Here is a 14,255-nt window from a genome sequence, read left to right on the forward strand (position 1 = left end):
GCTGATGCCATTTCAGAAGTCTATGTCAGTCTGCTTCCAAAACCAAGTCTGAACCTCAAGGTCCAGAGCTGCAAGTGGCTCTTTGGCTAGCTTGATTAAGGAATTAATTTAAATATTGTCCTGTTTAGTTGTTGTTGTTTGTATTTGTTATATATTTTTTTGTGTGCCCACACCATAAAGGACTGGTCCAATCATAATATTGTTCTAGAAAATCCAGCAATTGTTATTGTGATTTTGTTGGAACAACCATTTTCAAGTTTCAACTTGGTAGTTGTTGATTTGAGGATTAGATGTAAAAGATTTGGAAGTATGGTTCTTGTTCTATTCAGTTTTTCCACTGCATCATTATGCACAATGTGATGCTGCCACCATCATGCTTGGCAGTCGCTAAAGTGTTCTTCCTAATATTGTTCTTGGGCTGGGCATATGGAGGATTTTCTGCAGCTATGGGGCTTCACTGGGATTTTGTGCAATATATCAACTCGGGGAGAACTGACATTTAACAAGCATCTTATTTAATTCAGTTTTAAGCTTGTCCTGATGTGATATTTTTGTTTAATTGTATTTGCACTTTATCATTGTGAATAAATGTTTTGTTCAAAATCTTCTTCTTCTTTGTAATGCCTTATCATCATCATCATCATCATTATTATTATTATTATTATTATTATTATGTCCTGTTATGATTTTGTTTGATGTACCTACATTTTCTGTTTGTAATTGTACTTGATTCCTGTAAAGTGTATTTGAGATTTAAAAAAACATTATATAAATAAAATATATTATTATTATTATTATTATTATTATTTATTTATTTTTTTTTTATTTTTTTTTTTCAGAGGCAGGAGCTCTTTATTATTGTTGTTTTTTAATGAACATCTTTGTTTACAAATACAAAGAAAAACAAAGAAACAAGAAATATTACAAAGTTTCCCAGGGGTGTAGATTTCAATAGTATACGCATTGGTATGAAAAACAAAAAGAATAGAGAGCAGTTATTACAGACATGACAGATCTCTGAATATTTTTATTCAGAGATCTACAACATTCATATGTGTTTCTAGCTTTTTTGTTCATACTCTTGGAAATAGTGTATAAATAAAGTTCGATTTTCTTAACCAAAACTGTAAAAAAAAAAAAAAAAAAGGTGAAGACGGTGAAAATGTACATTTGTGAATAGGAAATTTGCCAAATATAATAATTAGATTGATTGCCAGTCTTTTGCCTGCATTTGTACATTCTTACCATGAAAACCAAAAATAATATGCTCATACCTCAGGGAACATTTAGCATCAATAAAACAAATTATAAAATTATTACACTATTTCCTAAATTTTCTATTATTATTATTATTATTATTATTATTATTATTATTATTATTATTATTATTATTATTATTATTATTATTATTATTATTATTATTATTATTATTGTTGTTGTTGTTGTTGTTGTTTATTCGTATTTATTCGCGTTTCTTAGATTTTCATCCAGATCAGTAGATGGCGGTAATGATCAATGGAGATCCCAAGCAAACCTTCATACTTTAAACGAAGAAAAAAAATCCCACCCAAAATCTCTATGGAAACGACAACCTTTACTTTACGGTGTTCTGTGCCGAACATTCGGAATCTTCTTCTTTTAGCTGCTGTGCTGATTAACTACCTCATCGAGTATTTAGTTTATATAACTTCCACCTATAAAATGTGTCTGGTTAGCAAATGTTAAGTTGATGCGGATTGATTGGCCTAATGTAGAACACCGATGGCTTTGATTGTTTGATAATGGCAGAGTGCTGGAACACACACACCGGAGATGCTGTTTATCGCTCCCGGGATGCCATCAAAAACTTAAAAATAAAGTAAGTAGCTTCTTGAATAAAGTTGTTAAATGTAACTGATAAAGGTCCGTTTCCATGTTATTGACATTTCTGTTCGCACGCCAGAGTCCGTATACAGAGGGTGACCTCCACAGCGGTCCTCTCACAGCACCTCCAGGACCAGGTTCTGTCCCAGAAATGCAGGAAGGACATTGAACTGAAGACTCTCACCTCACAGGGCCAGATAGGTACCGTAACTACTTTACGGAACGGACAAATAGTGATGGGTCAAGAGCATATCAGAGGATGTTTAGTCATTGGTAATGAGAGTGGATTCCAGTCATTTGGCATCTCTTTTGTTTTTTGTTGACAGGCGATAATGAAGAGGATGTAGTTGTTGGCTGGCAGGAGAAACTCTTCAGTCAGGTAGAAGTTTTAGTGGTTTAGTGTGTTTGTCCCTGAAAACCAACAACTGGTCTAGTAAACAGGGGTGCCGCCAGGAATTGTGGGCCCCATGTCAAAAAATTTAATTGTCTCACCCTTTTCCCCCACGCAGCTGCTGTTACAATTTTTTGAGTCTGTCTGACCCATCAAAAGCGTCACAATTTTAAAGGCTTGCAACTGCCTTGCTTTCATTGGTCCAATATTGATACTAACACAATATTTACTGATCATTAATTTTACATGCAACAGTCCACATCCAGTATGCAAGTAGGTTGCTTAAATTTTTTCTTTTAGTTTTAGATACTGAAATGTCTCCCCATGAGCAACAGTCATAGGCAACATGCAAAATACACATAAAGCAATCCAGACTTCTCAAAAAATGCTATGTAGTTGCATTTTATTCAAGCTCCAGTACATAACTTTAATAAAAAATATGTTTTCTCCATATTAGTTAAAGCTGTCACAATGTCGTAGCAGTTTGTTATGAGACATAATCTGTGAAAACAATCAATCTCCTCCATCTCCTTCCTGAATTACTATTACTGGTTAAAGTAATGCAACGTTCTGACCAAAACAACCAATCAGAACCAGTAGGAGGGTCTTAGTGCTGTCAATCAACCTCATTCACTCATTGCTAAATGTGTTAATGGTGGAAAAACAACTTATCATTACAGGAAAAATGTTTGCCTGCTTTATTGGTAGCTATGCTAACTAGACTGCGCTAGCTGCAGCAGAGCGAGGGGAGGGAGAATGAGCAGCACCACATGAGATTGTGATTGACAGCACTAAAACTCTCCTGTGTCTGATTGGTTGTTTCTAGCACTGGGAGAAAGCAGAGGAAATAGATTTTTCACAGATAATCTCTCATACCATACTGTCACAACATAATGACAGTTTTAACAAATATGTAAAAAAAAAAAAAAAAAATTTAATAAAAGTGACATACTGCACCTTTAATTTCACTTATTAGAGGATGGGTCAGGATGGACGTGGGTTAGAGTTGCTGCTGACTGACTTATCTGTTGTTAAGTGGTAACAGGGACAAGTTTAATATATGAATATGTTGGTAATTTCTTTCCTTAAGTCATTAAATGCTAGTGAAAAGGAGGCAAACAGTAGTCTGTAGCAAAGCTAACTATGCTAAATGGTTGATAATCTCACACAGTCTACTCAACTCTTGGAGAAAAACTGGGTTAAAACTTGACACTTTCACCTTTTTCTCTCTCTGTCTCTATTTTTTGAAAACTTGATTTTATCATTTTTCTTAGCAGCATAGTAACTGCCACAGTCATTCTTGTCTTCCACTTACTTCTGCTGAACATCGTCACCATCAAGTGCTCTAACCAGGAACGAACCATTTCATGCAGATCAAATATTCTACATGTTTTACACATTACAAATTATGTTGTAAAGAGTCTCTAAAATTCAAAAACGTGTAATTTAATCAAAGTAATTTTATAATTTAATCCATGTTCCATCTTTTGTGCGTCATCAACTTCATTGCTACTTCAATGATTTCCCTTAAGTTCTAATCCATTCATTTTTACATTTTTATTCTGTATTTGGTTTATAGAAAACATGTCCTCTGTTTTGGTGTCCAAACTACCACTGTTTGGGCTACTGGGCATGTTGGCAATTGTTTTAAATGTTCTCCACTTGTGAGTATCTATTGAGACATCTTTAAACCTCCTTAAACTCTTGAGCTGTGGTTAGTCCTCATCACTTTTATTGCATTTTACAAAATATTTTATGGTCATTGACTTGAGTTTCTTGATTATTTATAGTACTCAGTATTGCTGACATGTATCTTAAATATCACAGTCTCCAAATATGTCATAAAAACCACATGCTATCATAGGGTCTCCAATTTTTTTCCACATGACCTTACATCCTACCTCAAGTTTTTGTCTGTGGTTCCAGTATGAAGTGGAACTGTTCCAGAACGAGGCAGCTTGTCAGACTCCGCTGGACCGCCAGTATCACGCAGAAATCAGGGCTATCAACAAGGCCAAGGGCCGACGCAATCAGAGAATTTTCACATACACTGATCACGATCGATACACCAACTGTTTCTCACTCCACCAACTGGTGAATTTTGTTTTTTTATCTTTTTATTATTATTGTTATTGAATGAAATACTCTTCCAGAAGTTATCTCGAATTAGTTTTAACTGCATCTCTGCATCCAGTTGATATTTTTGATTGATGGCTTTGATCGTGTCTTTATTTTCCATCTTGAAAACAGCACAATGACTTGGTCTCCACGACCAAATCAAGTCCCACCTTCCTGGCTGAGAGGATGGCCAGTGTCAGAAACAGACGGCAAGAGAGGCGCACCATGTAGGTGAAAATCCAGTGCAGGCAAACATAATATGATTAAACAAAATAATGCTCAAATCTTTGCCTGAAAAGAAAATGGATATGAAAAGTCCAATGTTACGAAAATATCTGTTATTTTTACAGGGATAGTAGCATCACTAAGTCAAGAATCATCAACTGGGATCCCACAGATGAGTTTGTCAAGAGCAGTCATGTGGTAAATAATGCCATGCAGACCATGCACATCATGGGTGACTTGGGCCCACCTGGAAAGTAAGACTATGAGATATGTTCATCATATTTGAAAACTTATATGTTTCAAGTTCAAGTATCTTAGTGATTTTACCATCACCACTTTTCACCAATCAACTTACTGAGAGTGCCCATTGAGAATATTGTTTCCTATTCTTTGCACCCGCTGTCTCAGGTTGGGCCAGAAAGAGAATGAGTGTTTGCTGGCAACCATAAAAACCGATGGTAGTGGAACCATAATTGTAAAACCCAACTTCAACAAAGGCAGAGAGCCCTACAGGCAAGTTTACACATCATAGCAAAAGGAAATGCATGGAGGATCCCCCCTAATCTTTTCTACATATTGTCAAAAACTCCAGTGTGTTTTGCTGGGATTTTCTGTGATGGACCAGCACAAAGTAGCTCAGAATTGTAAAGGGGAAGGAAAAAGAAGAATGGTTTTCTAAAATTGTACAAATAATCATTGAAAAATTGTGACATTCACTTGTATCCACCCTTTTTAGTCTGGTACCCTTTAATTAAATTCATTGCAACCACTTATCTTCAGTAGTCAACTAAGTTTTAGAACCCACCATGCTACAAGCCATGTGGGAGACCTGGGAAATATGTGGAAGGAGGCGCATGAATACTTTTGCAAAGCAAAGCAAATAAAAAATCTGAGAATTTCATTGAAGAAACAATGTTAAGTCAATCAGCTAAAAGTCAGAGTGATGCTTGTTCTGTTTTGCAGGATTGTAACGAATGGCGAGAAGAGAGAAGTGTGGCGCTTAACTTTGGAGAACGCATCCAGAGTGATGAAACCAGAGGAGCGAGAGAGAGAGCAGATCATGTACAAAGATGTATGAGATTATTTGTGTTCATGTGCTGCATGGAGTCAAACAACCAATATATTAATACATTCTCCTTTGTTTGGTTGCAGTTGTATAACAGGCACAAAGAGTACCTCAACAGCCTTGTAGGACAGGACTTTGAAATGGTAAAAGACATTTTATCAGAACAAACGCTTGTGTTGTTGATTGAACAGTTCAGGCCATATGGTCCAAACTTTAAAAATATTTTGTAATGTTTGAAGGTATTGATTCAAAATTAGTGTATTACAGTAGATTAAATGTTGTCTGTGCTTTGTCCTACAGCCTCCTGTAGGTATCCTACGTTACCTGCTGCATGGAGAGATAGGTGAGGAAAGGTGTTTGGATGTTATTATGGAGAGTCACATTTAGACTTTGAAACTCCCATGTATCTTTCTTCTTTCCAGTGTCGGCTAACAACTTTGAATACGATAAGTTGTACATCAACTTCTTCATGGAATTGCCAAATAGTGAGTCACATATAGTATGTATTTTTGTTTTTGATCGTATTGAGGTTTAATTTTACCAGGTTACTTTTAGAGCAGTATATTACTGCAAAGATCATTCAAATCTGGATACAAGCATAAAAATGTCTGTGCTCACCCCTCAGGTTATGTGTTTTCTAATATTTCCCATTAGCCACTTAGATTTCAGGATGAAGGTCAATTTTCAAGATGGTTGAGGTTTACGAGTCTTTTAAACCAGTTATTGCCAGAAAACGTTACCCATTTTCATGACTTGAATTAACTATGTCACATCAGATGTTTTTGGTGAAGTCATCGTATTCATACAGCTAGAAAAGTTGTATGAATGGTAAAGTAATAATATGTAGCAAAATCAAAAACGGAGGACTTTACTGTTTGCGAGTCTCACACCAGTAGTCGTCAACTGGAAGAAGATGAAGCTGTGTGACAGACTGAGAGACAGTTGTCTTAATGGTTAGCATTAGCTTTCACTAATTGTTTTGTGTGTTTGTGTTTAGCGGTTAGATTCTGCTGTTTTATGTGCAAAAATACAGTTTCCTTAATGATCATGACGACCATCTTTAAACTTTCAGTGGCTAGTGTTTTTTTTTTTTTTTTTCTCAAAATGGCAGAGTCCTAGGAACATCTGTGCCCAGTTCAGTTTTGTATCCACATGTGAAAGATTTTGCTTAAATATTGAATTATCTGCTGCATTCTTTACTTGGTATGTGTTTAAGATTGGTCCAGTTTACCGTTCCAGTCGATGTCAGGGGTTACTCAGACCTGCAGGACCAAATCTTTGGGGAAGGTGTGTACTTTATTTATTAACTTTAGAGAATTACAGAGGAAATGTATTAAAACCTGTCATTTGAAATCTGTCAACAGGAAAATGTAGCGTTCTTCAGCTACCCTTTCAGCTTTGAGGCTTTTTACATGAGTGAAAAAGAAAACGAAGGTCAGTAGCCCTTTGATTTTATTTCTTGCATAAAGAACACAAAAATGTGGTTTAAAGCAGTGGTCCCCAACCCCCGGTCCGTGGACCAATTGGTACCGGGCTGCGCAAGAAATAATTAAATATTTCCGTTTTATGTATTATTTCAGTCTGGAAGATGTTTTATTTTGAAAATCCTTTAACCGGATTCTCTCGGTTACTTGCGTGCCAACACTGATGTGTTACAGACGTGGCGCATCTGTATTTTATTTTGAAGGGATATGTAAACGTTACCATAGCAACCAGAGTCAGAGTGTTTGGGCAGTGGTCGAGAGGAGATGAGTAGAGCTTGTGAGTCTTAAGTCTGGTTTGGACGGCAAGATTTAAGAATTGTCAGCCGATTCTCCAAACCTCTGTGACCACAGAGCTGATAAAAGTACAACAGGTTCGATCGGTTCGTGTTCAGCCACACGGCTGGAGCAACACACCACATGAACCGATTCTAGAGGATAATCCAGTAAAACCCCCAACATACCATATGGGAATTTAGAATAAATAAACACGGATGACGATGTAGAAGCAATAGTGATAGTTTGTGGAGTCATTTTAAGAGATAAAAGACGTAACAAAAAGAAAAGGCGGTGGATAAAAGATGACGGGAGGAGCCGCTCTATTTGCTGCACTATGATTTGGAGGTGAGTTATGATTTTCATAGTTAACGTTTTTAACTGAATAAACATAATAAACATATATAATAAGGACCTTTACATATAATAATAAACATTTCCACATATCATCTCCGATATCCACCAGACTCTCAGTTGCGTGATATGTCAGCTGTTAAGGATTCCCCTCTGTTCTTACGTCACCGAGCTTTCTGATTGGCTACCTGTCACATTCAGCAGGTTGTATTCTCGTTCCCAGTCAGTGTAAACCTCACAGGCTGCGATAAAAAGGCCAAGACAACCCAAATAGGGTATATTCAGGATTTAGCTGGAACACCAACATGCAGAAGCCTTATCTGACGGTTCCCCCGGGCTGCAGCAAAATTTCCAAGTCTTGACCGGTCCGTGGTTGGGGACCACTGGTTTAAAGCATGGAGGAGTATTGCCCCATGTACACTGACATAAATGTTCTGTTAAATAAAATTCTGTTCTTTATGCATCTCATCTTCACATGCAAACAAAGTTGTTGTTTTTTTAATGTTGTTGAAAAACTGCCTTTGTAGATAATGTAGATTTGATATCTGGATATTATTGATATGCTTGCTCTTCATTTATTTACTCGAAAATATAAAACATAGTTAAGCAGTTTTGTATGTTCTCTTACAAATCTGTCTTTATCATAACTGCTTACGTCAAATTTCAGATGTAAGGTGAAGAAGATAATGTGAGCAATCGAGAAAAATGTATAATTTCACAGAAAACATCAACTAAAGTTATTTTTAGAGAATTATTAGCCTCGCACTTTTTAGCCATGCTCAGGATCTTGTTTTTTAGACTTTATGCAATTACAAGGTTATTCTCAACCCTGCTGCAGCAAGAATGGAGTCATACACATTCTTTATATGGTGATTATTTTTCAAACACAAAGAAAAGGTTTTCATGTAAAAAATATCCAGAGTAGTATAAAAGGTCCTAAAAAGGTTCAAAATTTCACTACATCTTTCTGGACTATAAAACAATGACTGACCAACCTGAAATAGAATATAATAGAGTAGAATACTCCTTTATTTGTCCCTCATTTAGAAAATTCAGTGTATTAACAGCAAATATGCCAGCCAAATTCAAAGCATACAGAAACACCTAATAATTGTTAATAATCCATCCATCCATTTTCTTACACCCTTGTCCCTTAGTGGGGTCAGGAGGGTTGCTGGTGCCTATCTCCAGCTAACGTTCCAGGTGGGGTCACCCTGGAGAGGTCGCCAGTCTGTCGCAGGGCAACACAGAGACACACAGGACAAACAACCATGCACACACACACTCACACCTTGGGGCAATTTGGAGAGGCCAATTAACCTGACAGTCATGTTTTTGGACTGTGGGAAGAAACCGGAAAACCCAGGGCTGGGAATTGAACCCAGAACCTTCTTGCTGCAAGGCAACAGTTCTACCAACTGCAGCACTGTGCAGCCCATTGTTAATATCAAAAATAAGACTTCTTTTTTTTTTATTTCAGAATTAATTCCCCAGTGGCCGGTGCTTTACTTCAAAGTCCTGTCCCTTGACTTCTGGCAGCGTTACCGAACTGAAGGCTACGGGTATCTACTGTTTCCCGCCATGCCTGGTATGAATCCTCCACTAAAAACTGGGGCTGAGGTTATGAAGCTACAAAACTTATAACTTTTCCTATTTTTGAGATCAGTCTTTTCTTTTGATTTGTGAAATTTCTCTCTCTCTCTCTTGTTTTTACATTTACTAGCTTGTGAAAGTCTTTGCTTATATTTTACCAGAACTTAATGTTACTTATTTATTTTTGGCTTGATGGTGCAACATTATAAAACCTACATATGATAAATTAATCTGGTAACTAAAGGTCAGAACACGAATGAACTACTGCAAAATATGATTTAGATGTGAAATGTTTTGTTCTAATAGTCTGCAATGTCTGTTGCATATGTGCAAGGTAAACACACAGTGACATGTCACACATGGAGACCTGTTCAGACCGGGACAGTTTCTGCTTTGAGGCGCTTCTTTATTGGAGGTTCTGCAGAACTTGAAGACAACAGCTACGTCAGAGTACCAGGGACATTTAAGGTAGACTTGTAACTGGTAAACTGCACATGGAGTCCAGTTCATCATATGAGATATCTTCCATTTACTGTTCATTTGTTTTAGTAACTGAAGCCACTAAGTGAAACACATTATATAGATTAACTACATAAAGACTGTTATTTTCAAGCTTTTATTTCTGTTGATCATGATGATTTTCTGCTTTCAGCAATTGAAAACACAACATTTAAAATTAAAATACTACATCAGACAAATGAAAAACTTTTTAATACAGAAATGTGGGCTTAGTTAAGTGTGCTTAACACCTGCTAAAGGTTTGTTAGTTTTAAAATGTACTTTTAATCTGACAAACAAACCTAATTGTTTGTCCATAAAATATCCTATTTTATGGAAAATGACTACGTATTACATTGAAGTGGATCTACAGGCTTTCCTAAACATATCCTTTTTTCATCTAGTTTTAATAAAAACTGTTATGGTGGTGACATTTATGCTTGTCTCTAAATTAAAAGTGTCTATGTTTCAAAAAGACAAATGCAGACATTTGCAAAAGTAAAGAAAGATTTAAAGCCCTCATTGTTTAGATGTTATGTTTGTGTTTGGCTTCAGGGAGAGAGGTTGAGTCGCTTTGGCTTTTGCACTGAAACCACAGGAAGTGTTACCTTCAGGCTGCACTGCATGCAACAAGCCAGGTGAGCTCCTTCCACACATCCAACTAACTAAAAAAAAAGAATGAATCAATTGATTAATACATTTTATATTAAAAATGTTGTTATTTCAGTCAAGCGGGCCTACATAGACTGTTTGTTGCTACTAGTTGAATGTTACTCTCATCTGACTAAGCCACATGACTCCAGCTCTGTTCCCATTAGCATTCAGCAAACGCCATTCATTCACAGTAAGGATAGTAGGAGAGATGGTGTCCAGTGGTTGTCATGGAGATGCCATTTTTTGTTGCAGTTCTGCAGCAGTGAGCTTTGCAGATTTTAAAAAACTCCATTACCATACCATTACCACCTGTTTGCATTGCAAGTTGAACTTTGGTCTACTTGAGAAATGGGTGTTACATCATATTAATACCACAGGAAAACATTAAATTGTAAAAAATTACTCAAGTTCCTGGACACTGAAAATTACATTTGCATTTAAAAATAAGTGGCCCATACTTAAATAGCTTAATAAACATTTGGTTTATGTGAATTGGAGTGTTAATAAAGTTTTGACTAATGTTTTTTTCAAAATGTTTCTATTGTGACTTTTCTAAAATGTTCTGTGTCAAAATATATTGCCAAAAGTAAATAAATAATGAATTTATTTTGAGATATTTTACAATTTTTATTGAGGTGGCTGTTAAGGGTGGTGGGCTTTTTTATTACAAGAAAAATTTTGATTCAAACTCACATAATTACAAAGTGTATTTGTAAATTGTCATATATAAAAATGACAAGTTGAAAAGAAATGTAAAAAAAATATGCAAAGATGTACAAGCTTTTAAAAAACAGATTACTTAAGTTGACATTTGTTGACTTACCTCCATGCTCTACCAGCTGACCCATTAACATGAAGAAAACTGAACATCGAATCATGCAAGATAGCAAACATAATCATCACTCAATAACTAAAGAAATTACTCACTTTATTCAATTTGTGACAAAATAAACATCTCACTGAAATACTAGAAAAATATTTTCCACATAGTAGAGAAGATTTAGAAGCATGCAGATGAAAAAAAGTCTTACATTATTATTATTATTATTATTATTATTATTATTGCTATTGTTATTATAATTATTATTTTATTTATAAATTGTTAAAGTCTAAATAAAATGACAAAATGTCAGATTTAACTCCTATATGCAATACACACTTTAATCTTGCCAATGAATAATTGAATGTCTGGTTCAATGTGTGCATATTTGGTTTGTTGGTTTCAGGGCCTTTGCTGATGCTGCTCTTCTGAAGAAGAGAAGACAGAAAGTGGTCGACCACCTCGGAGGTTTTAGCCAGCAGGGAATGGTCTGCAGCATTCTGGGTAAAAACTGCTGACGTTAAATTTCAGTTTTGATTTTAGGGAATTTGTGGTTGGGTTGCTGAAACTGCTCTTTCCATGTATGTTGTAAACGGTTAGAATTTTTCTAAGTCAGTACAAAGACAGCAGAGATGACACAAATTATTCAGAAATGATTTCTATGTGATATTTCATTTTAATCAAACAGAAGAATTTATGGGTGACTGTGGCTCTGTGGGTAGAGTAGTTGTCTCGAGATCTGAAGGTTGTAGGTTCAATACCAGCTTAGAGGAAGCTACATGTCCATGTGACCCTGAGGAAGGCATTTAACCTCAAACTGCCTACTGATCTGCATGTTGTGTGAATGTGACTGTAGTGTAAAGTGCTTTGAGTGGTCAAAATGATTGGAAAAGTGCTATATAAGTTCAGTCCATTTAAGAATTTAGTTTTTCTGTTTCCTCTCCTCTTTGTGGGGTCTGTGAGACCAGTTGAGGTGTTTCTGTCATTTGGAGACTTCAAGCACAAAAAGTGAACATATGTTGCCTCTTAAATGACATTTTGTGGCACTAGAAGTTGTGGGTAATGTAGTTCATCATATTTTCTATATATTAAAATCTGATTTGAAGACCTAAATCTAACAGCATCATTGGTTTATTTTATTTTTTATTTTTTCAAATAATCTAAGAAAAATTTATTTCAGAAACAGGACATGTTTACTAAGGAGCCCTCCAGGGGACATGAGGAATTTTTTTTCTTTTGCTTTCGCTCGCAATAATCTACTGATCAGTTCATGCAGCATAATTGATACTGTAAGCCTTTTTTATGGTGGCCGCCGTACTTTCTGCTTTAATACAAGCTTATAAGGTTTTTCCATGGACTATTTCTGAGTTATTATCGCGGGGTAACAAGTCATCTGATTGTGTCTCTATTGTGTTCGTGTCTGAATGGTTTAAAGTGCTGCTTTCAGTGCCGTTCCATCTGAGCTTTAACAGACATAAACATGCAGTAAATAAATCGATTTTCAATCAGTTTTCTGCACCAAAGCGTTAATAATAATAAACACGTTTTCACTGAGGCTCTGTAAGAGCCATATGAATGAAATAAGTAATTATTAATATGACAGGAGCAGCGGCTTTGACACCTGGTGGTGGGCGTGTCGATGTGGGCGTGACTGTCATGAAGTATGAATGGGAAGGTGATGCTGCTGGCTCTGTGTGTGTGAGGAAGCGGGTGAGCTGGGTGGTCAGTCCTCGCAAAGTTTGGAGCATGATAATCAAATGAAATAAATCAATAATTGTGACAGAACAAAGAAGAGGTCAGGAGTTGATTGATACACGGACAGATGAGATTCCCCGAGTTAACCCAGTGCGGCCGTCTACCACCATTAGTTTGCTGTGTTTTATAATAATAAAACGTGTTTTTTATTATTATTAACGCTTTGGTGCAGAAAACTGATTGAAAATCGATTTATTTACTGCATGTTTATGTCTGTTAAGGCTCAGATGGAACGGCACTGAAAGCAGCCCTTTAAACCATTCAGACGCGAACACAATGGAGACACAATCAGATGACTGATTACCCGCAGTAATAACTCAATAGTCCATGGAAAAACCTTATAAGCTTGTATTAAAGCAGAAAGTACGGCGGCCACCATAAAAAAGGCTTACAGTATCAATTATGCTGCATGAACTGATCAGTAGATTATTGCGAGGGGACGCAAAAGAAAAAAAAATTCCTCATGTCCCCTGGAGGGCTCCGTAATGTTTACATCAGTAACTCCTTACAATTGAAATTTTTATGGAAAAGTCTCTGTACCACATTATTGCTCAAAATAAATAATTATGATTTTTCTTACACCTGTTTGTTTCCTTTTAGAGGCCTACCAGAGGGCTCATAAAAGGCTGCAAGAGGCCAGAGAAAGTCTTCCAAGAGATGTTCTTAACTCTGCTGCCCAACTCCAGCCAGAGTCCTCTGCATAGGAGTCAAAATGAAGCTGAAAGCAGGGCCAGCATATTATCTGTGCTTACAGAAACACAAATGTGTTCCGAGTAATAGCTTGGTAAGCAAAGGAATGCCAAGTTTCTTTTATTTTTGTCATTAATTTTTCATTCAATTTGTAACATTATGGATCTAATATTGTTGTGAAATAAACATGCAAACACAAAAATTTGCTTATCTTTGTGTACTTTTTTCTTTGTGAATTTAGCCACTTTTAATCTGTTGTCACATAAAATATATTTTGTTCAATAAGTTCTACAGGAAAGCTACTGAGGATGAACATCACATTACCAATATTAGCTGTTGATCTAAGCTCAAAGACTTCAATTTCGAGCTGAGTAGGGTTTGCAGGTCACATAAGAGAACCTGTAGTCTGGAAGATAGTTATAGGTTTGGAATTACCCAGACCTGAATCTGATTGAAAATCTGTGAGAATTA

At 36.1% G+C, this 14,255-nt stretch overlaps 1 protein-coding gene across 1 annotated transcript; it reads left to right on the forward strand.

The window, feature by feature from the left end:
• Positions 1–1,529: 1,529 nt before the first annotated feature.
• On the forward strand, positions 1,530–13,986 carry mks1 (MKS transition zone complex subunit 1). The gene is made up of 18 exons (XM_088012390.1): positions 1,530–1,858; positions 1,943–2,064; positions 2,190–2,242; positions 4,181–4,348; positions 4,505–4,599; positions 4,723–4,851; positions 5,006–5,110; positions 5,561–5,669; positions 5,750–5,806; positions 5,964–6,006; positions 6,086–6,148; positions 6,880–6,950; positions 7,028–7,097; positions 9,255–9,362; positions 9,702–9,835; positions 10,421–10,503; positions 11,746–11,843; positions 13,695–13,986. The coding sequence occupies exons 1-18, from the start codon at positions 1,782–1,784 to the stop codon at positions 13,796–13,798; spliced, it is 1,689 nt and encodes a 562-aa protein (XP_087868516.1). The 5' UTR covers positions 1,530–1,781; the 3' UTR covers positions 13,799–13,986.
• Positions 13,987–14,255: the final 269 nt, after the last annotated feature.

This window comes from Poecilia mexicana, unplaced genomic scaffold, assembly GCF_051168715.1.
Source record: "Poecilia mexicana isolate PSO_F unplaced genomic scaffold, ASM5116871v1 scaffold_14, whole genome shotgun sequence".
NCBI lineage: Eukaryota > Metazoa > Chordata > Actinopteri > Cyprinodontiformes > Poeciliidae > Poecilia > Poecilia mexicana.